This window comes from Enhydra lutris, unplaced genomic scaffold (assembly GCF_002288905.1).
Source record: "Enhydra lutris kenyoni isolate GAN:26980312 unplaced genomic scaffold, ASM228890v2 scaffoldscaffold84, whole genome shotgun sequence".
Classification (NCBI taxonomy): domain Eukaryota; kingdom Metazoa; phylum Chordata; class Mammalia; order Carnivora; family Mustelidae; genus Enhydra; species Enhydra lutris.
In genome coordinates this window covers 4,823,507-4,840,437 of record NW_019154168.1, presented here as the reverse complement: position 1 = coordinate 4,840,437, position 16,931 = coordinate 4,823,507, and the positions used below count along the sequence as shown (strand labels likewise).

Genomic DNA, 16,931 nt, shown 5'->3' with positions numbered 1-16,931 from the left:
TTTGAAATTTTTTTAAAGGTTTTATTTATTTGGGATAGAGAGAGAAAGTGAGTAGGAGAGAGAGGGAGAGAGAATCGGAAGCAGATTCTTCACTGAACGCACAGCCCTGTGTGGGGCTCCATCCCATGACGGCCTGATCACAACCTGAACTGAAACCAAGAGTTGGACACTTAACTGACTGAGCCACCCAGGCTCCCCAATTTTTAAGATTTTCTTAATGAAAATGGCCATAATATTTTCCAGTACAACTGTATCAGTTTATCTTTGCAGTTATAGTGATGGACAGTGTTCCTATCAACATATATTTACTGTTTTAATTTTAATTAAACCAGGAAAAAATTTAAGTAAGACTCATGGTTTCTGCCAATGGAAATACTTTGCAAAACCCCTCCACATTTTGCTTATTTTAAATATGCTTCTCTAGTTTTTTAACCAGTGTATACTTTGTCTCAGACCTACAGTTTCCTACAATGCACAACAATAAAAATAGGATGTGATATGATAATGACCATTTCCCACCATTTTTCTTGTGTTATATAAATAAGTATGCTACCAAACTTTATTATGCTATATTATATAATGCTGTTTGTGTCACAGTCTACTGTGTCTGATACTTTATTATGAACAGGGAAGTCTTTAAGTAGTATTTCGCTTATGGTATAAGATCTGATAAACATAAAACCTCAGCATGTTTCATAAACAGTCATAATGCCTGGCCTTTGAAAGAAATGTCAAGATGTTACAATACTAAGGAAAATTGGAAAATGGAGGCCTTAAATACATGGAGCTTGTGTTGCCACCGATAACAATGTTGAACATTTTCTTATAAGGGCTTTTATTTTTTTTAATTAATTTTTTTTCTTGTAAGGTCTTTTAGAATGAGTTTATTTTCCCAATGGCTATGTATTATGAAGAACACTAGTATTTGACATTTAAAATACCTGAGTCTTCAGTTTGGGACAGTTTTTTATATTGGTTTAACACTGGCTCAATCCCAAAAACCGGAAGATGCATGTCCATTATCTTATTATAAACTGAAATTCTGTTTGGTTGTAATAATATCACAGAATGGTTTTAGTCCTGTTCTGTAGGTTAGGCCGTGGGTAACCAATTCTGGAGCTGTTGGAGTTTAAGGATTAGACCCTCTGGCCTCGTCTGGCTCCTTTGCTTTTCTTACTGTTCTGCCTCTTAAAAGAGTTGTATGGAACATGGACTGATTTTCGTAGCGCCACTTCCAAATTAGGCAGTGCTCTGGAAGGGAAGCTACTTCAAACAATAAAATTGATGAATGGCCAAAGTCTGCTATTTTGGTCCTTAGTTTCATTTTCTCCATTTAATAGCTGTCCCTTTCATGGTTTCATTTTTAATTGGAATTTGACTTTGTATCTCAAGTGGGGATAAGAAACAGTTAATAAGTTCTACCTAACTTCTCTGAAGTCAGGGGGTTACCAAACATCAAAAGGGCTTAAAGAGTTTATTTGGAAGAAAAAAAAAAAAACACACCAAAAAAACCCAGAAGTGCTCTTCCACCTCGATAGTATACAATCCTGCTGCAGTAAATGCTGGTGAAGTTGAGAGTGGATAATGTTCACTGTATATTTCTGCACAGCACTCTTTTTTCTTTATGTCCCAGGGAAAGGCATTTGCCAGTTTGATAAAGACCAGTCTGTTTTCAGGGCTCAGCTCCAGATTTCCCAAACCATAGGCTGAATAGAATCAGCTTATAAAAACTGGCTTCTCTAAAATGAGTCTCAGTGGTTGATTTGTGGGTCCTACAGAGATGACCAGTCAGCAGAGGAGCCAGGCCTTTTCCCTACTGTGTGCTGGTTCTGGGAACCCAAATGAGCTTTTTCCCAGTATTGACTGGGTTTGGCATTTTCTTCTGTGCCTGGGAACCCGTGACCAGTCTTTGATGCCAGTTGGCCCACAACAAGCTGAACAGCCTGTTTATAATCGGAGACTTTGGTGAGCTGATTTTGAAACCTCTTCTTCAGGACCGTGGAAGTCATAAGTTCTTTGCTTCACTCTTAAATGCATCAGAGATTTGGTGGGTTAGAAGGGGATGCAGCAAAATCCCAAACTTGCATTACACATGCCTGTTAGAGACTTACAAACCTCTCTAATGGAGGAAAATTCCATGCCAGTAAAATTCTTTCCTATGTGAAAATTCTATACTTTCTTTTAAAAATGTTTAGTTTGTTAGCCAAAATGGTCTTTGTGGTGCTCAATGGGTGGGACCCCATGTATACATAATAAAAAATGGAAGAAAGAGGCAGATATGATTCAGGTTTTCTCCTTACAACCCTACACCCCACACTGTTTGAGTTTTCTGGACGTTTTATGATATGTTAATCTAGTCTGCATTTGCAAAACAGAGTCACGAAATGGGGAGAAGTAGGAAAAATCACTATTATCTAAAATATTAAAATACTGAGTTAGAGTGATTTTCCAGGATGCTTGCCTCACTTTTCCATTTTGCTTTATTTCTAAGAAAACAATATGTGTTTTTGCTTTTCTGGAGGAGAATGTAAGTTGATATGTTGTATCTTTTATAAATAATTTCAGTGAAGGTTTCTGGTATTTTATGTATAATGCATTATCTATGTCCAAAGATGTTATCTGCCAGGAGTAAAATGTGTAAAAACCAATCCCTTGCTTTGTTAAAAAATAACTTCGTATCCATTCTTTCATACCTCCCAAAGGACTGTATGCTTGGCTGGTCCAGGAGAATTACCTTTGATCAAATAAATTGTTACTGATATTACAGAGTATGCATACTTCCACCTGGTCCCTGTTTACAAAAAAATGTTATAGTTCTTACAAGAAAAGCACATAATTGTCAGCAACAAAGTCACTTATTCCCGATTAATATAATAGCACCCGTCCAAGGTACTCAAGCTTTAGCTAAACACCCAAAGTGAAACTTGAAAAGTGAAAAAATAACATGTGTAGCTAAAACCTTAAAGACTGATATGAATTATCCAAACACTTGGGAGATTAGTAAAACACTGACCTAGAAAGATGGTGGAGGCACATCAGAAAATTGGTTGGTATCAAATGCCTCTGCTGTCAAATCCTAGTACAGCCCTAGAGTACTCATTGTCCAACCTCCAGCATGTCATTTTGTGTTTCTGTAGCTCAGTGCCTTACTTATTAAGTGAGTACTGCAATAGCACCTGCTTATGGCAATTGAAACAATTAAATGAGACAGTATATGAACAGTGCCCAGCTAGTTGCCTAAATATTTCAGATACTTTATCGATTTCAATTTTGCTAATTTACTCCCATTTTATTAATCTCCATCTGTGCTTCAGAGAGACATCTTCTGTGGGTCTACATGCACTTGTTAATACTTCGGGTACATTACAAGGTATTAGGAATTGCAAAGATGAAAGGTAGAGTGAAATCTACAGGGAACCTACAGTCTAGATGGAGAGACCAGGAGGGGAAACTAAATACGATATGGTGTATTATGCTATTTACAGAGCTCTATGTAGAATACCATGGCCCATTATTTGAGTGTCACTGAAGTTTATCGAGTGAGAAAGTAGACAGTCAAGTGAAAATTTAAAAGAGTTACTGTGGCTTCTTCGTAAGATCTTAAAGAATAGGTAGGACTCGGTCAGTTGGAGAAAAAGGTAAAACATTTTCAAGCTGGGAGCAATGTATTTGGAGGAAAAGGGTAAGTAAGTAGGTGAGAGATCCTGGTGCATTTAGAGGACTAGACATAGTTGAGTGTGATTGGTGATGGGTTCTGGTGTGGAACGTGGCAGGGGATGAAGCTGGGGGTGGGGGGTAAAATCCTGAGCAGCCCGGAAATGATGCTAAGGATGCGGAAGGCAGAGGGGTGCCATTTGCTATTTTAAGGAGAGGAATGCTACATAAACAGATTTGGATTTTCCATATATAACCCAGGCAGCATGGTGGGAATTACTTCAGCCTTGGTCAACATTCATGCATTTTCCATAATTGCTTTGCCTCAGTGATTTCTGAAAGGACCTCAGATGAATAGGAAATGTTTTTTGTATTACCCATTTATTCATTCACCAGACATTTCTTGAGACATTACTACGTTGTATTTTTGGCATTGGGCTGGATCCTGAAGATGAAAATCTTTGCTCTTAAGGAGTTCATAGTGTAACGAGGGAGATAGTAATAAAAAATGACAAAATACCGGTGCTGGGGACCCTCAACCAGAGAGCCTAGAATGATGAGGTCAGGGGAAGGGAAAGGACAGGAGGTTCAGAGAATTCCTCTTGGGGTCCTCCGATATTCCTTGTAATTGGAATTCCAAAGTGGAGAGTTATATAGAGGAAAGAAAGTTCTTTGTGCCCCAGTTATGCTCAGAGACCATTGCTTCTTAACGTTTAGCAAGAATGGGGCTCATTAATTCCATAAAAACTTTAGTAAGATTTGTGTGTGTACTAGAAAAGTGAAATGGAGAGTTGAATCAACTGACTTTACTTAAATGGCTGAGTCACTGGTTTATTACTTCTTGGATTTATTCAGCAAACATTCATTGAGTAATATATGCCAGGAGCAGCTAGACATAGAGTCACAAGGCAAATGACCCTGTCCCCTGGACTTCCCTTTGTGTGCAAAGACATAGTATGAGACTGTTCAAAAGGTATTCCTTGGAATGGCAAAGCTGTGCTCCTTAAAATTCATCTTCAAAATATAAGAACAGAATGACAACTAAAATCTATAAAGGTAAAGAAGATCTTTCACTACTACTTTTGAGGTAGATCTTAGACATTTCTCTCCCAGGAAAAACAATTATAACTATGTATGGTGATAATGTTAACTAGACTTGTTGTGCTGACGAGATTGCAATGTATCCAAATACTGGATCATTATGTTGTATACCTGGAACTACTACATGTCAGTTATACCTCAACTTAAAAAGTAATGAACAAATACCTGTCTTTTAAGATAAATAAATGGCCATTATTTCATAAGGCATTTCTAATGCTGGCTTTCAGTCTCTATGGTCAGTATCTGCTGACAAAGACGCAAAGAAAGTACACAAACAGAAGACTTTCTTTCTTTTCCTTCTTCTGATCCGTCTTTCCTTCCTCCCTGCCTTCCTTCCTTCCTTCCTTTCCTCTGAAATTCTTTTTAAATAGCAGTAAGATATACATAACATAAAATTTGCCATTTAAACCATTTACGTGTATAGTTCAGTCACAGAGTACATCTACATTGCTGTGCAACCATCACCACAACCCATTCTGTATCTACTTCATCTTCGCAAATTGGAAGCTATATTCATCAAACAATAACAATTGCCCCTCCTCCCAGCCCCTGGAAACTCATTGACTTTCAGTCTCTATGAATTTGACTCTTCTAGTACCTCATAGAGGTAGTGGACTCATACGCTGTTTGGGGGTGGGGGTTGTGCCTGGCTTATTTTACTTAGCATAATGTCTTCAAGGTTCATTCATGTTATCATAACTCTATCTTATTGAATCAAGAATTCCAGAACCCTGGTGCAAGTGCTATTGAAAGCAGTATGGTGATTCCTCAAAAAATTAGACTTAGAATTAGCATACGGTGTAGCAGTTCCACTTCTGGATATATACCCCCCAAAACTCAATGTGGCAGGAACTTGAATAGATGTTTGTACACCCAGGTTCATAGTAGCATTATTCACCATAACCAAAGAGGGAAAACAACCCAAATGTCCATCAATGGATGAAAAAGTAAATAAAATGTAGTATATACAGATGGAGTATTATTCAACCAAATTTCTTCTTAAACCATTATCTTTTTTAGTTCTCTGTAAGTGAAGTTTGGAAGTTAATTAGAGTTGCTACAGTGGAATTTACTCACCTTTATGTTCCCAGTGACAAGAAGCAGTTTCTATGGCATTTGAGGCCGCACACACACACACACACACACACACACACATACATGCACACACAAAACAAGCTTTGCAGACCTATTTGGAGGCCCTTAACTTGACGACAAGTTCAAATGAAAAAATATATAGTACTTTTTTGTTCCACATCTTTACTTTCCAGTTTCCTACCACAGGTGGTATCTCGCCTGTGGTTGATGCGGCATGGGCAAGCAGTTTGCTTACCTTTGGCATCCTAACATGCTAAAAGGAGCATTTCTTTTGCAACTTCACAGAACTTTCTTTAGTGTATTCTTTTATTTATAGGAGGATGTTTTCAAATCATATTGTTGTTTCTCTGGTTCTTTTCTTTTGCTCCTGATTCTATAACTGGTTTGAAAAAGTTAGAATGCGAGGGGTAGGTGGGCCAAGGAGTCTTATGCCCTGCCCGAGGAGACCATAAGAAAGGACGTTTGCAAACCGCTCTTCTAGATCCAGGCTTCTCAAATGGTAATGTGCTTAGGAAGCATTTCTGGATCTTGTGAAAATGAGTATTTTGGGTTAGTAGGTGTTAGGTGGAGCCTGAGAATCTCTGGTAAACTCCAGGTGATGCTGATGTTATTGGTCCTTTGCCAACACCGAACAGCAACTCTGTAGAGGCCCGTCTTCCTGCCAGGTTCCAAAAATATATGTAGTGTATAGTGCTCAAGCAAGGTAGCAGAATGGTTATGGACCCCAGAGCTATGTGTTAATATGCTAAACGTTTTTAAGCAAGCTATTTAGCTTCTCTATTACTTATTTCCCCTCATTTGTAAAATTAGAATAGTGTGTATTTCCCTCATTGGCATTATTATATTTATTTATTTGACAGACAGAGATCACAAGCAGGCAGAGAGGCAGGCAGAGAGAGAGGGGGAAGCAGGCTCCCTGCTGAGCAGAGATCCTGTGTGGGGCTCGATCCCACGACCTGGGATCATGACCCGAGCTGAAGGCAGAGGTTTTAACCCACTGAGATACCCAGGTACCTCCATTATTATTTTTAACCACTCTGTTTTAAGTTCCTCCTCAACTCCACTGTCTTTGACAAGACACATAATTGGAAAAAAAAAAAAAAGGTGCAAAGAGTTTGGCTGCATTCAAGGAGTGACAAATTGTTACTGGTTTTCCTGAGACATTTCTAGTTTCAGCACTGAAAGTCCCAGGTCTTGGGAGCCTATCATTCTTGGGCAATTTAGTTAGGATGCTTGTTCCTCCCAGTTGAATTCCCAGTTGATCTTGAAAAATGACTCTCAGAGGTGGCTTGCTCAATGTGATAGTGAGGGAAATGCTTGTCTATTTTCGTAGAATTTTGTTGGTAGTGGTTTTATTTTTAACCCCTTTTTTGTTTGGTTGGTTTTTGCAGTGTTCAAAAGCTGAATGAGTTTCTCTTGAGTGACGAGATTGGTGAGGATAGCTGGCGAACTGGTGAAGGTTCTCTTCCTTTTGAGTCCTGTAAGAAGCACACTGGAGTGGTAAGTGCTTTTTCTTATTCTTGAAGCTGTGAATAGGTAACTGGCCCAAGACTAGAGGATTTCAAATCAGTGTGACTAGAAGAAATTGTAAGCTCCACTTTTAACCTATATAAAGAAAAATTGCCACCTGCTTCTATAACAAAGTTCAGTAGTCTAAAATGCATAAACAGATGTATAAGGCTTGTCATTAGATATCATCAAAGAAATATCCCAAGAGGGACAGCACATGTTCAACTGAAAAAAATTGAAAAATTTTCTGCCCAAAACTTTATATAATAATAACATTAAGTAAGCTTACCAACTCCCACACCATATTCTTTTAATACCTTTTAGCTGTATTATACTTTTTAGTTTAAAAAAGTGCTTTTGATCCATTGTATCTTTTGATTCAATATAAATTGTATTACCTTATTTTTATCTTCAAACTGAATATATTGAGTTTGTGTATTATGTGGCTTGAATAAAGTCATAAACTTAGCAGCAGAGCCAGAACTAAAACCTGAGTCTGGTTAAGTCCAGAACCAGTTTATTCATCCATTACACAAATATTTATCAATAGCTACATACAGCCTGGAAACATGTTCAATATTATTTTGTCGTGTATTACATGTAAGATGACATGTACCATATATTTGCCTGTGTTTCTAGATTTATTGCCTACCCTGTACTTTAGGGATATAGCTGAGAACAAGGCACACAGACTCCTCTTTGTCACAGTTAGCTTTTTTTTTTTTTTTAAAGATTTTATTTATTTATTTGACAGAGAGAGATCACAAGTAGGCAGAGAGGCAGGCAGAGAGAGAGGAAGGGAAGCAAAGCAGGCTCCCTGCTGAGCAGAGAGCCCGATGCGGGACTCGATCCCAGGACCCCGAGATCATGACCTGAGCTGAAGGCAGCGGCCTAACCCACTGAGCCACCCAGGCACCCCCACAGTTAGCTTTCTTAAGGCAGGAGTCAGATGATAAGTTTAAAAAGTGAGATAATTTCACTTTGGGAAGAAAATAAAATAGGGTACGAGAGAATGAATGGGATACGGGAAGCTAGTGACCATTTCCCAGAAAGGCCACCTCTGAAGAGCTGGCATTTGGGCTGAGACCTGAATAAAGAGTACATACATACCTGTTCAGCAAAGACTGGGGGAACAATGCAAAGACCCTGAGGCGGGAATGAATTTGTTGTTCTCAAGGAACAGAGAAACACGTTGGTTGAAGCCTGGTGAAGAACAGAGAGATAAGACAAGGTAAGAACAAGGATTGAGGGTCTGGATTGTATTGACATGCAGTTGGAAACCATAAGAGGGTTTTAAAGTGGGAACTAATAGAATTTTGCTTACCTACCTACCTACCTACCTATCTATACGTGAATCTTGAACTTGGGACCCTGAGATCAAGACCTGAGCTGAGATCAACAGTTGGGTGCTTAATGACTGAGCTACTGGGTTGACAGTAATCAGTGGGAACAAGGGTAGAACAGGTAGATCAGTAAAAAGATTATTATAATAACATGGGCAAGAAATGATGATGTTAGAATTAGTTGTGTGGCAGTTACAGTGGACATCATGAGAAAGTGAGCAGATTCAGTGTACTTTTTTAAAATGTTGAGTGGGTAAAGACTTGCTGATAGACTGGATAGGGAGGCTAAGATGTTAGTGGACTGGTCTTGAGGTAGAATCAAAAGATATATTTGCACATGATAATGTTGAGATATTCATTGACTTCTAAGAAGAGAAGTCAGCTTTGGAGATGGGGTAAATTTAAGAGGGATTAGCCATTAGATAGTTAAATCAGTGAGACTGGATCACATCACTTTCTTGAAAGGTGTGTCTGAAGAAGTCTAAAGAAAGTCTTTAAGAGTCAAGATGGCGGAGAAGTAGCAGGCTGAGACTACTTCAGGTAGCGGGAGATCAGCTAAATAGCTTATCTAAAGATTGCAAACACCTACAAATCCAACGGGAGATCAAAGAGAAGAAGAACAACAACTCTAGAAACAGAAAATCAACCACTTTCTGAAAGGTAGGACTGGCGGAGAAGTGAATCCAAAGCCACGGGAAGATAGACCGCGGGGGGAGGGGCCGGCTCCCGGCAAGCGGCGGAGCAACGGAGCACAAAATCAGGACTTTTAAAAGTCTGTTCTACTGAGGGACATCGCTCCAGAGGCTTAACCGGGGTGAAGCCCAGGCGGGGTCAGCGCGGCCTCAGGTCCCGCAGGGTCACAGAAGGATCGGGGGTGTCTGAGTGTCACAGAGCTTACAGGTATTAGAACAGGGAAGCCGGCTACAGAGACAGAGCCGAGGAGTGAGCTCTAAGCTCGGGGTTACCTTGAACCGGTTGCAGGCTCGGTCAGCTCGAAGCGCGGCCAGAGGCCAGGGTGACGGGAGTAATTGGGCGCTGTTCTCTGAGGGCGCACTGAGAAATGGGGCCCCGGGATCTCGGCTCCTCCAGGCCGGGGACTGGGAGGCCGCCATCTTCATTCCCGCCCTCTGGAACTCTACGGAAAGCGCTCAGGGAACAAAAGCTCCCTAAAGCAAACCCGAGCGGATTACTCAGACCGGCCGGGTAAGGGCGGTGCAACTCCGCCTGGGGCAAAGACACTTGAGAATCACTACAACAGGCCCCTCCCCCAGAAGATCAACAAGAAACGCAGCCAGGACCAAGTTCACCTACCAAGGAGTGCAGTTTCAATACCAAGGAGAGCAGCGGAATTCCAGAGGAGGAGAAAGCAAAGCATGGAACTCATGGCTTTCTCCCCATGATTCTTTAGCCTTGCAGTTAATTTAATTTTTTTTTCTTTTTCAATTTTTTTTTCTCTTCTTCTGCTAATTTTTTTTTAACTTTTACCCTTTTCTTTTTTAATGTTTTTTAAATAGTTTATCTAATATATAGATTTTTTTTTCCTTTTTATATTTTTTCTTTATCGGTTTTCTTTTTTTAATTGTTTCTCTCTCTTTTTTTTTTTCTTTCTGAACGTCTTTTTATCCCCTTTCTCCCCCCTCACGATTTGGGATCTCTTCTGATTTGGCTAAAGCATATTTTCCTGGGGTTGTTGCCACCCTTTTAGTATTTTACTTGCTCCTTCATATACTCTTATCTGGACAAAATGACAAGGCCGAAAAATTCACCACAAAAAAAATAACAAGAGGCAGTACCAAAGGCTAGGGACCTACTCAATACAGACATTGGTAATATGTCAGATCCAGAGTTCAGAATGACGATTCTCAAGGTTCTAGCCGGCCTCGAAAAAGGCATGGAAGATATTAGAGACACCCTCTCGGGAGATATAAAAGCCCTTTCTGGAGAAATAAAAGAACTAAAATCTAACCAAGTTGAAATCAAAAAAGCTATTAATGAGGTGCAATAAAAAATGGAGGCTCTCACTGCTAGGATAAATGAGGCAGAAGAAAGAATGAGCGATATAGAAGACCAAATGACAGAGAATAAAGAAGCTGAGCAAAAGAGGGACAAACAGCTACTGGACCACGAGGGGAGAATTCGAGAGATAAGTGACACCATAAGACGAAACAACATTAGAATAATTGGGATTCCAGAAGAAGAGGAAACAGAGAGGGGAGCAGAAGGTATATTGGAGAGAATTATTGGAGAGAATTTCCCCAATATGGCAAAGGGAACAAACATCAAAATCCAGGAGGTGCAGAGAACCCCCCTCAAAATCAATAAGAATAGGTCCACACCCCGTCACCTAATAGTAAAATTTACAAGTCTTAGTGACAAAGAAAAGATCCTGAAAGCAGACCGGGAAAAGAAGTCGGTAATGTACAATGGTAAAAATATTAGATTGGCAGCAGACTAATCCACAGAGACCTGGCAGGCTAGAAAGAGCTGGCATGATATATTCAGAGTATTAAACGAGAAAAACATGCAGCCAAGAATACTATATCCAGCTAGGCTATCATTGAAAATAGAAGGAGAGATTAAAAGCTGCCAGGACAAACAAAAAACTGAAAGAATTTGCAAACACCAAACCAGCTCTACAGGAAATATTGAAAGGGGTCCTCTAAGCAAAGAGAGACCCTAAAAGTAGTAGATCAGAAAGAAACAGAGACAATATACAATAACAGTCACAACACAAGCAATACAATGGCACTAAATTCATATCTCTCAATACTTACCCTGAATGTGAATGGGCTAAATGCCCCAATCAAAAGACACAGGGTATCAGAATGGATAAAAAAACAAAACCCATCTATATGTTGCCTACAAGAAACTCATTTTAGACCCGAAGACACCTCCAGATTTAAAGTGAGGGGGTGGAAAGAATTTACCATGCTAATGGACATCAGAAGAAAGCAGGAGTGGCAATCCTTATATCAGCTCAATTAGATTTTAAGCCAAAGACTATAATAAGAGATGAGGAAGGACACTATATCATACTCAAAGGATCTGTCCAACAAGAAGACCTAACAATTTTAAATATCTATGCCCCTAACTCGAGAGCAGCCAACTATATAAACCAATTAATAACAAAATCAAAGAAACACATCGACAGTAATACAATAATAGTAGGGGACTTTAACACTCCCCTCACTGAAGTGGACAGATCATCCAAGCAAAAGATCAACAAGGAAATAAAGGCCTTAAATGACACACTGGACCAGATGGACATCACAGATATATTCAGAGCATTTCATCCCAAAGCAACAGAATACACATTCTTCTCTAGTGCACATGGAACATTCTCCAGAATAGATCACATCCTGGGTCCTAAATCAGGTCTGAACCGGTATCAAAGATTGGGATCATTCCCTGCATATTTTCAGACCACAATGCTCTGAAGCTAGAACTCAATCACAAGAGGAAATTTGGAAAGAACCCAAATACATGGAGACTAAACAGCATCCTTCTAAAGAATGAATGGGTCAACCAGGAAATTACAGAAGAATTGAAAAAATTCATGGAAACAAATGATAATGAAAACACAATGGTTCAAAATCTGTGGGACACAACAAAGGCAGTCCTGAGAGGAAAATATATAGCGGTACAAGCCTTTCTCAAGAAACAAGAAAGGTCTCAGGTACACAACCTAACCCTACACCTAAAAGAGCTGGAGAAAGAACAAGAAAGAAAGCCTAAACCCAGCAGGAGAAGAGAAATCGTAAAGATCAGAGCAGAAATCAATGAAATAGAAACCAAAAAAACAATAGAACAAATCAACGAAACTAGGAGCTGGTTCTTTGAAAGAATTAACAAGATCGATAAACCCCTGGCCAGACTTATCAAAAAGAAAAGAGAAAGGACCCAAATAAATAAAATCATGAATGAAAGAGGAGAGATCACAATGAACACCAAAGAAATACAGACAATTAAAAGAACATACTATGAGCAACTCTACGCCAACAAATTTGACAATCTGGAAGAAATGGATGCATTCCTAGAGACATATAAACTACCACAACTGAACCAGGAAGAAATAGAAAGCCTGAACAGACCCATAACCACTAAGGAGATTGAAACAGTCATCAAAAATCTCCAAACAAACAAAAGCCCAGGGCCAGACGGCTTCCCAGGGGAATTCTACCAAACATTAAAGAAGAACTAATTCCTATTCTCCTGAAACTGTTCCAAAAAACAGAAATGGAAGGAAAACTTCCAAACTCATTTTATGAGGCCAGCATCACCTTGATCCCAAAACCAGACAAGGATCCCATCAAAAAAGAGAACTATAGACCAATATCCTTGATGAACACAGATGCAAAACTTCTCGCCAAAATACTAGCCAATAGGATTCAACAGTACATTAAAAGGATTATTCACCACGACCAAGTGGGATTTATTCCAGGGCTGCAAGGTTGGTTCAACATCCGCAAATCAATCAATGTGATACAACACATTAATAAAAGAAAGAACAAGAACCATATGATACTCTCCATATATGTTGAAAAAGCATTTGACAAAGTACAGCATCCCTTCCTGATCAAAACGCTGCAAAGTGTAGGGATCAAGGGCACATACCTCAATATTATCAAAGCCATCTATGAAAAACCCACCGCAAATATCATTCTCAATGGAGAAAAACTGAAAGCTTTTCCGCTAAGGTCGGGAACACGGCAGGGATGTCCGTTATCACCACTGCTATTCAACATAGTACTAGAAGTCCTAGCCTCAGCAATCAGACAACAAAAGGAAATTAAAGGCATCCAAATCGGCAAAGAAGAAGTCAAACTATCACTCTTTGCAGATGATATGATACTATATGTGGAAAACCCAAAAGACTCCACTCCAAAACTGCTACAACTTGTACAGGAATTCAGTCAAGTGTCAGGATATAAAATCAATGCACAGAAATCAGCTGCATTTCTCTACACCAACATCAAGACAGAAGAAAGAGAAATTAAGGAGTCAATCCTTAATTTTGCACCCAAAACCATAAGATACTTAGGAATAACCCTAACCAAAGAGGCTAAGAATCTATAGACAGAAAACTATAAAGTACTCATGAAAGAAATTGAGGAAGACACAAAGAAATGGAAAAATGTTCCATGCTCCTGGATTGGAAGAATAAATATTGTGAAAATGTCTATGCTACCTAAAGCAATCTACACATTTAATGCAATTCCTATCAAAGTACCATCCATTTTTTTCAAAGAAATGGAACAAATAATCCTAAAATTTATATGGAACCAGAAAAGACCTCGAATAGCCAGAGGAATATTGAAAAAGAAAGCCAAAGTTGGTGGCATCACAATTCCGGACTTCAAGCTCTATTACAAAGCTGTCATCAGCAAGACAGCATGGTGCTGGCACAAAAACAGACACATAGATCAATGGAACAGAATAGAGAGCCCAGAAATAGACCCTCAACTCTATGGCCAACTAAACCTCGACAAAGCAGGAAAGAATGTCCAATGGAAAAAAGACAGCCTCTTCAATAAATGGTGTTGGGAAAATTGGACAGCCACATGCAGAAAAATGAAATTGGATCATTTCCTTACACCACACACGAAAATAGACTCAAAATGGATGAAGGACCTCAATGTGAGAAAGGAATCCATCAAAATCCTTGAGGAGAACACAGGCAGCAACCTCTTTGACCTCAGCCGTGGCAACATCTTCCTAGGAACATCGCCAAAGGCAAGGGAAGCAAGGGCAAAAATGAACTATTGGTATTTTATCGAGATCAAAAGCTCTTGCACAGCAAAGGAAACAGTTAACAAAACCAAAAGACAACTGACAGAATGGGAGAAGATATTTGCACATGACATATCGGATAAAGGGTTAGTGTCCAAAATCTATAAAGAACTTAGCAAACTCAACACCCAAAGAACAAATAATCCAATCAAGAAATGGGCAGAGGACATGAACAGACATTTCTACAAAGGAGACATCCAGATTGCCAACAGACACATGAAAAAGTACTCCATATCACTCGGCATCAGGGAAATACGAATCAAAACCACAATGAGGTATCATCTCACACCAGTCAGAATGGCTAAAATTAACAAGTCAAGAAATGACAGGTGCTGGCGAGGATGCGGAGAACGGGGAACCCTCCTACACTGTTGGTGGGAATGCAAGCTGGTGCAACCACTCTGGAAAACAGCATGGAGGTTCCTCAAAATGTTGAAATGAGAACTACCCTATGACCCGGCAATTGCACTACTGGGTATTTACCCTAAAGTTACAAACGTAGTGATCCGAAGGGGCACGTGCACCCTAATGTTTATAGCAGCAATGTCTACAATAGCCAAACTATGGAAAGAACCTAGATGTCCATCAACAGACGAACGGATAAAGAAGATGAGGTATATATACACAATGGAATACTATGCAGCCATCAAAAGAAATGAAATCTTGCCATTTGCGACGACGTGGATGGAACTAGAAGGTATCATGCTTAGCGAAATAAGTCAATCGGAGAAAGACAACTATCATATGATCTCCCTGATATGAGGGAGAGGAGATGCAACATGGGGGGTTAAGGGGGTAGGAGAAGAGTAAGTGAAACAAGATGGGATTGGGAGGGAGACAAACCATAAGTGACTCTTAATCTCACAAAACAAACTGAGGGTTGATGGGGGGAGGGGGGTTGGGAGAGGGGGGGTGGGGTTATGGACATTGGGGAGGGATATGCTATGGTGAGTGCTGTGAAGTGTGTAAACCTGGCGATTCACAGACCTGTACCCCTGGGGATGAAAATATATGTTTATAAAAATTAAAATTTAAAAAAAAGTCTTTAAAATTAATATGTACATTTCATAACATTAAATTAGATGCTTTTCTAAAGTGGGTCATGTTATAATTAATATTAGTTATTCGTGTTACTATTAGATAAAAATATGAATGTATTTACTACTTTTGTAACCAAACAAAATTACATGCACTATTTTCTGACTGAATTAATTGAGGCTTGGAAAGTCTTTTTACCAGGAAGTCAGTCTATATTAAATTTTTCACTACATCATTTTTAAAACTACTAAATATAGTTGAGATGAGCACTCAGCTATGTTTAGACCCGCTGTTTTCTTCTGCTTTTCTGGAGTTTTACTTTACCCTCTGTTAATTTATTGAGTCAGTGTGATTTTGTCTAAGAAGGAGCTACCACTCATGCCTTGTATACACTGGGATAACCATGCCTCAAAATGATGGTTTGCTGTTGTGTGGACATGTACACAAAGATAAGAATGCATTATAGAGTGTCTATACATTAAGACAGCAGGAAGGTCAAGTACTTGATAAGAACCAGCATTGTCATCCTTTGGATTATAGGAGATTACCGAAGAATTTATTAGGTCATCTTTCAGAAATGTGGGGATGAGCAGAGTGGATGACTCAAGAATTGGGGATGTAGGAGGTTAAGTTTGTGGAATTAGGGAAATCTGAAAAACTTTTTGTATGGGATAAGGGATAGAAGAAAAATTGAACTGAGAAAAGGTTTTGGAAGGAAAAAAGAATCCCCTTCAAATGTATTCAGTATCTTCAGTGTTATTGAAACCAGACTGGACTTCTGATGTCTTTCAGGGTCATTCATCACTGCTGATGGGCCAAACCACAAACGACAAACTTTTTAAAATGGAGTGAAAAAATCTGTGTGTTTGAAAATAACACTAATGGAAACTTCTTCTTGAGAGTTTAAGATGCTATGTATTCTGTAAAAGCTTTGAGTTAAGTGGTTTTGGCTGTAGAATCTCCATGGAGAATTAGTGACATTCTAGAGCCAAAGTCTCTTCAAATTACATCTGTGGAACTCCAACTCAAATCTCTGTCAACACATCTCTTCCTCCCCCCCTCTTCTTAGTTTTGTGAAGAACATGACATCATTCCTTTTGGACCTCTGGGGCAATAGTACTATAGAATTAAAGACTCTAGAAGACAGAGGATTTATGTGAAGGCATAGACCATCTTGTGAGAAAGATACACTTAGCTTGAAGGATACCAATTTTCTACATCTCATGCAACATACATCCAGGGTCATCTGTGAGATTGTGAAAAGAAAAACAGAACTAAAATAAAATTTCAGGAACAATCTCTCCATTTTTTAAAGTTAAAATTCGTTCAGTATTTTCTTTCTTTCTTTAATATTTTATTTATTTGACAGAGAGAGAAAGAGCAAGAGAGGGAACACAAGCA

At 39.2% G+C, this 16,931-nt stretch overlaps 1 protein-coding gene across 2 annotated transcripts in view; it reads left to right on the top strand.

Moving 5' to 3' along the window:
- Nucleotides 1-16,931, top strand: part of LOC111161325 (ATP binding cassette subfamily C member 9) — a 160,189-nt gene that overhangs the window by 47,784 nt on the left and 95,474 nt on the right. For both annotated transcript variants that reach the window (XM_022524915.1, XM_022524916.1), the window contains exon 13: nucleotides 7,242-7,350. In XM_022524915.1, the coding sequence (XP_022380623.1) occupies nucleotides 7,242-7,350 (109 nt within the window). The remainder of the gene's footprint in view (nucleotides 1-7,241; nucleotides 7,351-16,931) is intronic.